The 12,005-nt window shown below is 54.0% G+C and overlaps 2 protein-coding genes across 2 annotated transcripts; one reads left to right on the top strand and one right to left on the bottom strand.

Moving 5' to 3' along the window:
- Positions 1-1,012: 1,012 nt before the first annotated feature.
- Positions 1,013-6,067, top strand: J4E92_009222 (uncharacterized protein; the record flags this gene model as incomplete). Its single annotated transcript, XM_051500571.1, has 2 exons — positions 1,013-2,466; positions 2,518-6,067. The coding sequence occupies 2 exons, from the start codon at positions 1,013-1,015 to the stop codon at positions 6,065-6,067; spliced, it is 5,004 nt and encodes a 1,667-aa protein (XP_051349143.1).
- Positions 6,068-6,952: 885 nt separating this feature from the next.
- J4E92_009221 (uncharacterized protein) lies at positions 6,953-8,527 on the bottom strand (the record flags this gene model as incomplete). Its single annotated transcript, XM_051500570.1, has 1 exon — positions 6,953-8,527. One exon carries the CDS (start codon positions 8,525-8,527, stop codon positions 6,953-6,955), a length of 1,575 nt encoding a protein of 524 aa, XP_051349142.1.
- Between the last annotated feature and the right edge of the window lie 3,478 nt (positions 8,528-12,005).

Below are 12,005 nucleotides of genomic sequence, written 5' to 3'. Positions count from 1 at the left end.
GAGGCGGCCAGCGATACCGCCTAGTCTCTCTATGGCGACATCAACACGGCCAGCACCAGCGGCGGGAGAGCGTCGCCGAAGCTTCCATCAGAGCGACGACGGCGCCGATCCAACGCGTGCGTTGTCGACGAGTCTCTGTGCGAGGCGGGGATGGCTGGTGTGGGAAGGCGAGGGTCTGAGCTGAGGCATTCGGCGGGCTGGTCCTCATTCGTCCCACTGCGATGTGCTGTTCCTGCAAGTCATCGCCTGGACGGCTCCATGGCGACATGGAGGCCGTGGGCAAGTCTGGCGGTCTGGCACGGCCACCAATCTGAAGCAGCTCCCCCGCTGTATTTCGCATACGGTATGCTCTCTAGGCGGCTGGCGGCTTAGCAGTAGTATGGGATTAGTCGGGGGCCGTTGAGCTGCAGTCGTGACTTGTTACAGGGACTCGAGGACGAGGCCCAATCACGCTTCTTTTGCCTCGCTTCTGTATCATTACCACCTAAAGAGTCAAGACGCGCCAGCGCATACGTCGAGCGCGGTGGAGAGGGCGCGCCCAAAGCAGTTCTTCTTCTCCCAAGACTACCGCCCCATCTGGCAATGCCGTAGGGGATCTCTGCCACCTTCTTGAGGTCCGCACCTTCCGTAGGGCTTCCATGGGGCTCTCTCATGGCGACATGATGCGACGAACCCAACTCACAGCCTCGCCGGCGCAGGCTGGCAACACTCCGCGTAGGTGCCCATCTCCCTCCCCGTGCTCTGCTATCCCCCCGTGCGCGAGCGCGTCTCCGGCCAATAGCTGGCGCGGGCATCAATGCGCTGCTCTGTGCATGTACGATGAGCTGGCAGGCGAGCCGACGCTGACTTTCTCGTAGCCGTGTCGCCCACCGTCACCCATGTGTCGTCCAGATGCCACACGCCCTCGCACACTACTTCTCAAGTCGACGACCCGCCCGCTGAGGCTCCGCCTAGGTCTCACAGCCCGCCCAGGTCGCCCTCACCTCGCGCTCCCAAACCACCACCGGCCACCATGGGCAGCCGACCTGGCGGAACTCCAGACGTCCACGCCGACCGCCATGGCCACCAGCAACTCCAGCGCCCCCAGATACCCGCCTCCATGTCTGCCCCCGCCGGCCGCTTGCCGCGCCTGCTGCCCGCGGACCTCTCCTCCTACACCGACTCGTACCTGCCGACTGCAGCCATCCCACCGTCCGCGACTTCCCTCGCCGAGCTCGCCCACCTGATCCGCCTCCAGGGCTACCAGGAGCAGCGCAAGACGCATGCCCGCGTGCGCCTGCACCGCTGGCTGGTCTCGAGCGCCCTCTCCGCACGTCTGGTACACTGCGGCGAGCTGGCCTACCGCACGCTGGTCGACAACTTCCGCTCCGACGACAAGAAGTCGTTCGCCTCCCTCTACAACGCCCTCAACGATGTCCGCAACTCGTGCGATGCCACGCGGCAATATGCCCTCTTGGAGCCGGATCTGGAGTTTGGCAAGTCCAAGAACTTCCGGAGCGAGAAGCCCCTCTCTGCCTCCACTTTCCTCAATGAAGTCCCGTCCAAGATTCTGGACAACCTTCTAGATTTCATTTCCGAAATCCGTACGAACCCAGAATTTCTTGCTGCTCGTATTTCCAGTCTTTCGCAGCAAGAGCTCACTTCTCTTACGTCTTTCCGTCAGACCATGGACCCGATTGACTCGGTCATGTTTGCAAACGCCCGTAGCCGCAACGCTCCCTCGCAGAAGGCCCAACAGCAAGGAACAAGCCCGGTTGAACGTCTTCTATCCTTCCAGCGCCACGATCCGCTGTCTGCCCTCGTCTACACCATCTTCGCCAATTCATCCGGACCCGACTCGGCAGAGGACCTTCGCCGCACAGATGTATGGGCCACTGTTTGTGCTAAGCTGATCAAGAACAACAACCCCAACTTCATCCGCACTGTGCTCGATGTCTGGGCCGGCATGCGAGAATGGCCCGGGAAGACCAACTTGGAGCTCTATCTTATGCAGACCCTCCAGGATGGCCAGTTTCTGCTCGAGAAGCCCGAGGAGCAGGCCGCACGACCCGGAATGCAAGCAACCCCGCGCTCCAGCAAGGACACCATTGCAGCAGACGAGTTCTTTGACAAGGCTGTCAAGCGTCTGTTCGAGGTCGTTGACGACGAGCCCAGTGCCGGCGGTATCCCAGAAGGAGTCTTGGAGATTGGAAATGCCATCCTTCGCAAGCTGGAGGACGAGAAGAGCCTGCGCAGGGCTTCGCAAAATTTCTTTGTCTCGCGTTGGCTCTTCTCTACCTTCCTCATGAACGCCATCATCCATCCCGAGGCATGTTTACCCTTTCTGACGCAAGACTGCGAAACTAACACCACACAGACCCATGGCATCATGATTGGCCACCACATCAGTGAGCATGCTCGCATCAAGATTCTGAAAGAGGTCGCCATCCGAGCGCAGAAATATGTCGTGAACATGACCTACAACTGGTATGGCGATATGCTGTAGTACCCTCTGGCTATCAGCTAACAAAATTGCAGGAAGCAGAAAAACGAAATCCTTCCTGAAATCCGCACACACATCGAGAACATCCTCGCTCGGTTTAAGCACACCAAAACACCCTCGAAGCCAATTTTGCTTCCTGCAAAGGCTATAACATCACCCAGAGAGACTGTGGAAGTTCAGCCATTCATTGTCTTGTCACCAGCCGACATTGTCACCCTGGTCAACGCTCTGTTCCCGGAGCGACGTCCGTCGTCCAGCCACATGGACAATGACAGCCAGCGCCGTACTGGTCTGGCTTCCTCTGCTTCTTCCATGTCTGGGATGTCGGTTCCATTCCGCAATGCCGCCGCTTCTGTGACTGACGCAAGCTCTATCCTGAGTGCCAGTGCTTCTTCAATGACCAGCGACCAGACCTCGCGTGAGCCACTTCTGGACAGCAACCCGGTATCCGGCGAATCACCGACAGAGATGAAGCCTGCACCAACAGAGCAATACGGAAGACAGCTGCGAATGGCATGTTCTGAGATGACTCGCCTCCTAGGTTTCGAAGCCACATCAGGCTCTTGCCATCCGTGCGCAGAGCGATGGGCTGTCCTTTACATCTCCGCCGATGGAAAGCAGCTAAAGCCGCGTATGCGCAAAGACTTTGATGATGAGGATGAGCACGACGAGGACTCACCAGACAGCGACAGCAGCGACGATGAAGAGGGCGGGAACAGGTTCGATCTTGGCAACGACTACCACCAGCTGAAAGAGGCAATCGCCAAGCTGGTGGAGGAGTACGAGATTCCCAAGGATCTTGCGCCCGACAGCGAATCGAAGAACTTCAGCAACAGAATGACGACCCGCAAAAGCACTCGTGGACGTGGCCCAGTACGCAACGTCAGCGAAAACCTCGGATCACGCAACCCATACAACTCGACTCAGAGCCAAAGCCAGCTTACCAACATGATTGCCAGCCAAAGAAACGTCTCATCACGGCGCTCACCACAATTTCCGAGAAGTCACAGCAACCCTCAAGTCGGCGAGAAGCAAGAGAACAACTCAGTTCTGGTCACCATGCTTGAGACCGCCATGTACCAGTGTCAAGCACGATCCGATTTCGTCAATGCGCATATGTACTACAAGACATTGCAGAGTCTGAAAAGACTCAGCTCTCCGACACTGGTCAAGAACGGCTACGCAGCCCTTCTCAACTACTTCTCTCGCAGCCCGCGCGACCTCCTCAGCAAGGCAGCCAATGCTATTGAAGAGTTCGAGGCCTGGTTCGTGTGGCTCAAGCAGTCGCAGGAACGGTCAGATGGTATGGTCGAAGAGATGATGCTCACGTTCAAGAATCTTCGAGACAAGATGTGGTACATCACAGATGTCCGCACTTCCAAGCCATACGAGGACGCCAGGAACGTTGCGCTTGCTCTCAAGATCATGGACCAACAGTCAAAGATGCTCAATGTCAGAGGCCCGTCCGGTTCCCAACCGCGCAACAGCAACAGCTTCTTACGCCAAAACGAAGCTCAACTGGTTGATCTCATGTCAGCTTCTCAAGATTTCGGTGGTCCGAACAAGCTGTCAGATGAGCAGTCGCAAATCACGCTGAAGTGGCTTATGCAATACAGCGTAGAGAACTTCTGCAAAGGCGAAGAGCGGATACATCGTTTCTGTCTCGAAGTCGACAAGTGCGTCACCAAGGTCATTGGTGAGGGCGTCCTTGATGGGCCCGTGCTCTGGGCCAGCGACCTCTACAAGCGCGACCAACAAATTCTGGAGAGTGGACGGCAGAAGGGCGACCTGTTTCTGACTGGTGTTGGCACTCTTTCCATCGCCGGTGATGAGGAGTACGAGACCCACGGCCGACCTGGTTCTCGTAGCCATGACTTCTCGCAACGACCAAGCCAAGGTAGTCTGCGTGCCGCAGCTAACCGCAATGGATCTTCCAGTTTCGACCAGAGCCCCTGGGGAAGAAACCCCATGGATGCCCCCGACTACTTCGGCGGGTCTTCACCTGTTCATGCAATCGACTCTATGGCTACTTTCTGGTCACCGTTCCAGACCCAAGCGCAGTCTCCTACCAACGCTACAAGCATCCGACCACGTACCGCATCATCATCGAAGGGTACGGTGATGCTTAAGCAATCTGCAATGGTCAACGAAGACAAGCGCCGCTTCATGCTCGATCTGAAGCAAACACTCACAGGCCTGCTTCTGAGTGACCTCGGAACAATGGTCTTCGCCAACGGCAGCGAGACCGACTCATGGTTCGGTGGTGATTTGCTAGACGACTGCTTCGAGCGTAGAGATGAAGAAGAACGGAAACGCAAGAAGCAGCTCGCCAAGAAGAGCATGAAGAACATCCGGAAGCAGACCCTGCCCGATTCACGCAACTTGCCGCTGGAGACGCTCGGCCGAAACGAGCGTGGCACAGCGGCCCCGCCTGTCGCAACTTTCCAACACGCCAGTGCATCCGACGCTCACCAATCTGCCGGCGAGCAATCCTCGACTTCCAGCGACGCGACTTCGCGTTCGGTTGGCAATGCCACAGCGAAGAAGGCTGGGCTACTCGAGTTCCCGTACAACGTTGCTTTCCGACGGCTGTTGGGCAGATTCCAGACACACCCCAACCCGTACTCCAAGCTGCACGCACTATATGAGCTGGAGCTGCTCATCATAGCATCACTGTCTTCTCGAACCGGTCGCTCGTACAACAACCGCCGGGAAACTCTTCCCCCGGTTCCTCAATCACCCACCCTTGGCACCATGCCAGAGCTCAGTTCTCGTGAGCCAGCTACTCAAACTTCTCGTGCACAAAACCTCGAGGAAGCCATTGCCAACTGCGAGGAGCGCCGCTCCCACAGCATGAGCGTAGAACGCGTGAGCAACGCGTCTCCTCTACCTCGCAACGGTGCACGCTCTCCGGTTGGACCGCCAAGCACAGACATGATCGTTGAAGTCATCCAAGGCCTCTTCCGCGACGCCAACATCCGACCCAAGACCCTGTTCCGAGACCTGCAGTACATCGCATCTTTTGTACCTGCGCAGATGCTGGACAAGACTGCACGAGGCAAGGCATTCTGGGATGTCGGTCTCGCTGCTCTAGGCCTCAAGCAAGACGTCTGCCGAATTATGGTAGAGCTCGTGGATGAGGTCATCACCCAGAACTCCAAGCGCGATGCAGGCAAAGTCAGCAGTGGAGCTGCTGTCGAGAAGGCTGGTGCATCGTCTACTACACCAGCTCCGGTTGATGAACCGCTATCCAAGTACACCATGGAGGATGCCGGACGCATGCTTCTTATCACTGCCAAAGAGGGCGACGCAGTGGCCGAGCGTGAGCTTGCCATCTTTTACCTCACATCCCCCGAGCTCGTTCATCGCACAGTCCTGCCACTCACCAGGCCCAGCGAGGTCTTCAAGACTGAGCTTCTCAACCGTGAGAGGAAGGCGTCGCAAGACCCCGCCCGCAGCGACCCAATGACCATGTGTGTCGCGCAACACTGGATGGAGCAGTCCATGAAGGGCGGCGACCAGCTTGCCGCCAAGTACTTGCGCCAGCGCAGCGAGCTGGAGAACATCAACCCGAGCAGGGCATAGTATGTCTTTTTCTGCATTTGGTGTTCGACTCTGCATTGATACCCCGACCCGTCGACCTATTCTTCATTACCAGCGATACTGCGCAAACCTTTATTCATGCATTTCCGCCATGCGCACAACATCTTTACGGCCTATATACAACCATGACGGCCGGTCAAGCATAGCGAGGAGTTTCCCCCATTTTATGTCTTTCACATTACCATCAAGGTTTTCGACTTTAAGCAAGCATGATTCCCCCTGTCGCCTTGATCTTCTTCTATTCGCGTTCTAGTTCATGTCTTCTTCATCTTATAACTTTACTCTTTTTTTCAAACCCGGCGCAAACATGAAGGCTTCGACGATATATGACGCTTGTAGATCCACAGGAAAGGGTACAACGGATGGGGATACCAAATATACCAGGGGCTCTTCTTCGGGAACATTCATGGAGCTCGCGCAAGGCCAGTGCTCCATTACTTGTCTTCCCTCGGATTGTTTTCCACCGATGGCTCTCTATATGCATGAGAATAGGCTTTCTTCAAGGATACGACAACGAATCTCCTTGGACATGAACAATATCCCTTTTTTTGGGCTGGTATCTGAATGTTTACATACCATATAGCGTAGATTTCTCTAGCTCTGCTGGGTAGTAACGGCATTGGAATGGATAAATTGTGCAAAAGTACTGGACTGTGTGAGTTAGTTGATGTGATCATAATTGAGCGAATGTGATGGACTGTAAGATGGTGTTGCAGTAAGTTGACTGCCTTGTAGAGTGCATATGCGCCGAAGGATGGAATACATTGACTATCCTACTCGACAAAGCATAGCTACCACAACACCCCCAATCCCGTTATCAGCATCTCAATCTCCTCAACACAGGTACCTCACACGAAACACCATTCCTTAAACATCCCTCCACGAGGCGGAAGCCGGACGAGGCGAATCCTCCGGGCTATCCTCCGCATGCGCCTGATGCGCAATTGTTCCACACATACGGTGCGCCGGGTCGTCGACACCAGCACCGTGGCTTGGAGATATACCAGTCACCCTCGGGCGCATGGGCAGACGAGTAGGCTCTTGGAACGACACACTGCGGTGAGCACTTGGTCCGGCGCCGAAGATTTTACGACGTGCCTCTGCAGCGGCGGAGTGGGCGGTCTTGGGAGCGGGGGTAGACTTGTTCGTGGACTCCTTGGAAGGATTTACGCCGGGGGGCGGGAATAGAGGTCGAGATGAGGGTGCGTCTTGCCCGCGCAGATCAATTGTTACTACCTTGTTATAGGCCTTCCGTGGATCTTTGGCATGCCAAGTAGAGGGCTCGCTGGAATCTTGGTAGTACTGATCGGTTAGGTTTTGGGACTCATCCCATAGGTTTTGGAGCTCTTCCAACAGCCTCTGGTCGTTGGCAGCTTGATTCTGTACCCCATGCGTGCTTTCGCGGCCGTAGAAGCGGAAGGGGTCGAGCTCGGCGGCGACCGTCTGCTTGGGTGGGGAGCCTACGCGCTTGAAGTTCAACTTCTGCTCTTGGACGGGCTTCTTTTCCTGTTTTGCAGGGTTCTTGTGCACGAAAACAATGGGTTGTGGTCCTTGGTCTTCTTCGCGAATTGTTATATTACGGCTTGGAGGATTAGCTTTGATAGTGTGGATTTGAGCAGGTTGAATATCTGCTTGTTGGACATGCACATGCCGGATTTGATGATCAGCCGGAGATGCGTGGGTTTGGACAGCTTTCTCCTTAGCCTGCGAAGCTCGCTCAGTGAGGAACTTCGCATTCGGTCCAGGTACCATGCGCAACCCAGTGGAGCTATCGCCTTCCAACTGTATGATGTTCTTACTGAGCAACTTCGCTTCGATGTCGGTAAGGGTATCCAGGAATGCTAGACAATCGTCCATGTTTGCAAAGTCAGCTCCACCTACGGAGACGGGTCCGTCGGACTGGGTTGCCACACGGAACCGGCCGAAGCGGTGATGCTGAGGTTGCTCGACCGGAGAACCGGGAGGAGGCGTGTGGGATATGCCAGTAGTGCGGCCTGTGGGAGCGGACTCATGATGTTCTTCGGCATGAGCTTGTGCGTATAGCTCAGCAGAATCGTTGATATACTCGACATAACGGGCGACCAACTCCTCACCTCCCTCAAAATCGATGACATCCCACAACCACTCGAAATCGACCGGAAGGCCGAATTCATCGTCGAATTTCGGAAAGCCATGACCAGACTCCCACGCGTACATTTCCATGTCGTCAAGGTACTGGGAGCCTTGGAGCCAGTCGCTAATGAGACTTCGCACGTCGAGGCTATTCTGGTACATGGGATCGTCGGGTCCTTCTGCAAGTTGTGGTTGAGTCCGTTCTAGGTATGCAGCAAGGGCTTCGAGATCTTGCGGCGGCATGGGTCGTTGGGTGTCCAAATCGATCGGTAGTGTGAAGTAGAGTTCGGAGCCGTTTGGAAGACGCACACAGTGCCCATTTGGATGCATGATGAACTCAGCGCAGCGCCTATCGCTAGTACGTAGGAAGAAAGGCATGTTCTGGAAGGTTGATAGTGAGATGTACTTGATAAAAAGTGCTCTTGTTAATTTGCTGGTGTTTTGATGATGTGAGGGCTTAGTGGATGTGGTAGATTAGTAGAGGAAGAGAGGGCTTATATACCTACTATATGTGACATTCAACTTTCGTGAAGTTTGCACTCTTGAAGCCCGGTAGCTCACATGTTTAACTATGGTGTTTGAATCCAGCGCACCAAACCGTCGAAGACGTACTGTAATCACTCGTGGGGCTCTGCGCTGGCATGACAGATTCTATAGACATAGCTAGTGATTGAAGTATGGGTACTGTCAGTCGTGTATTCAGGATGTTGACGAGTCTTTTCATTCAACGGAGTAACTTTACATGGGTAGAATATGAATTTCAGACGTTGTGAGTGGCTCATCAGCTCTACGTTCAGTATCTACCTGCGCAATTTCACTTTCCTACTCTGCCACATGCGCTCTTCCCGCGTTGACGTTCTTTCGTGGAGCCTCGTTGACATCGCAAACGAGGTGTGTAGGCGCGACATACACATGTGAGATCACCTCTGACGCGTGCGCACCTGCAAGGCTTTTTGTAAAGACAGTCTCATTTACAATTGTCTCCGGTTTGGTGGTTCTTGTGAGACTACCAATTCAACATCTCCAACATTTCCACCATCGTGCGAAAGCTCTGGATCCGATTTTACGCGACGATACCCTCGTCGGTTTTGCAGCGGATTCGGCGGATTCGGCCAAGTTCGTGTACTGGTGGGCATTCGTCCTTGCTCAAAGAAAGGAGTCTCCTCGTTGCTATGCTCCTCATTGCTATGCTCCTCGTTGCTCATTGGGTCCTCTACTTCATGTTGCTGGTGCTCTTGCGATGCTGTCGGGATAAAAGGTGTCGAAGAGTCATCACTTATGCGCGAGCCACTGGGCACGCCGAGTGGTACGACCGGGGCGTCGCTTTTGTTGTGTATTCCACGTGGTGTGACTGCTGGCGAGGATGAGGAGTGTGCTGTAGCCGGTGTACCGAGCACAGCATTATGCGTTCCAGCGTTGTTGCGCGTTAGCTCGAACGAGAATGTGGGGTGCCTATGGCTATCGTTTCTTGCATATGCAGAATCTGCGCGAGAGAGGACTGGTTCCTTTGTGGTATCCCTGGTCCACATAAGCGTTTTCCGTGGCTTTTCATCTGGACCGATCATGTTGATCATTTTACCCATAGCAAAAGCGAGTTTTCCTAGCCGAGTCAATGTGCCACGGGATATGCGGCGAGCGTGCATTGTCCGCAATCGATATTTGCGGGTCCTTCGTAAACCTTTCATGGCGTCGTCGTAGTCTTCGGTCGAGAGATGGGATTGCTGACACCATTCTACCGTGATATAGAACATAGATAGACCCATGACTGACGCGGTCAATGAGGTACCCGATACCCAGGTCAAGGTAATACCGTAGCTGTTCGACGTGAACTGTTGACTGAAATCAAGGTAGCCACCACCACCCGCCCAGTTACTGGTTATGCAGTTACAGGTTCCGTACAGCCCAGTAACCTGCGCCATAACGATATACATCTGTGAGCAAGTGGTCAGTAATGTAATCCTTACTCAGAGAACGCAGGGGTGACCTACTAGCCATCCAGTGTTGAAGAACTCTATGGGTCGGAAGAAGATGAGCCCCCACTTCTCCTGTGGAAGCGCTCTGCGCCATTTGGTCCTCGTGTCCTCTAGGAAATTTTCAACTCTCAATCTCCTAGCTTCCCGGCCTTTCGACGGCCATACGAGAGCGATAGAGGCTATACTAGGGATCAACCAGTCTCCCATGGCTTCACACTTTTTTGAAAAGCTTTTTCCTAATCTTTTCCACATCGTCTTTGCGTAACTCGCCCACTGATCGAAAGTGGGATTCTCATGCAAGTAGTCAATAAAGCAGGTTAGCCAACGCGGAGTAATCTCATACGACGAGAAGTACATCCAGACGGCCATTTCAACGATAAGCAGACCCGTTGCGATAGTGAAGAAGATGGTGTACCCTCCGCTGCGACAACCGAGACCGATGGTGGGCGTGAAGTAGCTCAAGATAAATGCGCCTCCGCAACTCCCGCCGACGATGATGACCGCACTGATGATCTGCCAAAACTCTTGGAAATCGAACCAAACCAAACCCTCGTTGTTGACGGCACCCAACACCAGATAGGCTCGTGCTTCGTGTTCGATTGCCAGCCAGTCACGGCCCTTCTTTTGAATATAGCAATCCTCGATGTCACACAAAATGGCATGTGCGGCACCATAATGCCACCTAACGCGTGCTTGACCAGCGAAATCCACAAAAAATTCGTCCATGCACCGTGCTTTCTTCGCTACTTTTTCGATCGTGTCTTCCAAATCAGGGTAGTTTTCCTCTCCTTGGTAGAGTTTAAGGTACTCGCTACGATTCGGCGGGTCATGTAAAGAAATGCGAACGTGGTCGACCAAGGTGTTCAGTTTCTTGCGGATCGCTTCTGCTGCGATTGGGTTGCGGTCTACGATAGAGCTCATGATGAGCACGGGGAACCAAGCCAGCAGACAGCCCAAAGCTAGATCGTGAGCAGTGGTATTGGCTCCTAGTTCACTAAAAGCATCCTGGATGGAAAGTGCGAAAGCAAACAAGAACCACAAGATGGAAATAAAGACTATGATACTAGTGAGCGCGTGCGGTCATATCGGATAAGAGTGATTACCTGGTACAGTGCCTCTTCTTCTGGTTTCACGCACCTCTTGCGCCAGTATACGTCTCATCTCACGAAGCGTCTTGTCAGCATCTTTTAATTTGAGGTCTCTGCTGAAGAGCGTGATGCGCAACAAGCACTCCGCCTCTTTATGATTATCCTTCGACATGACTGTTGAATTCAGTGTGTACTGGTTCAGGACCAGCAAGAGGTACATCGAGTCTCGCATGCTGGCAAAGTCGGTCGTGCGATGGTTCGCACAATGAGCCGTACAATTGGTCGTGCAGTCTCTTGTACAGTTGATCTTACAATCGGGCGTACAATCGAGCTCCTCGTATTCGGGCGTCTTGTCGTCGTATTTAACAGCCATGTCGACCATCAAGGCAGCTTTGGCGGAGACCTTGATGTTCCAAAGTACGTAGGACAGCGATGCGATAGGCGAGCCCACCCATCGCGTGATGGCCAGCACTGTTCTTCGAGCTGCGTTGCTCTCAAAGGGTGCTTGCAGGAGTATACCGATGGTCGGTAGTACCCATGTGGTTATTACTCCAGAAATATCCCTCCATGCGTATATATCCGGTCCTGAGCCACACACGTGTATGCACCCTTCTGTGGATATCTGTGTCATGTTATTGTACACAATACCAAATATGGTACCGTTCCATCCCCATTGCCTGCGAAGTGAGTCTCCGTCCGGGGTGTTGGCTGTGAAGCGCGCTTCACATTCCGTGAAGTTGGTCATAT

Source organism: Alternaria infectoria (assembly GCF_024043175.1).
Source record: "Alternaria infectoria strain BMP 0036 chromosome Unknown scaffold_22, whole genome shotgun sequence".
In the NCBI taxonomy this organism is placed as follows: Eukaryota; Fungi; Ascomycota; class Dothideomycetes; order Pleosporales; family Pleosporaceae; genus Alternaria; species Alternaria infectoria.
This window is presented reverse-complemented; position numbering and strand designations above follow the sequence as displayed.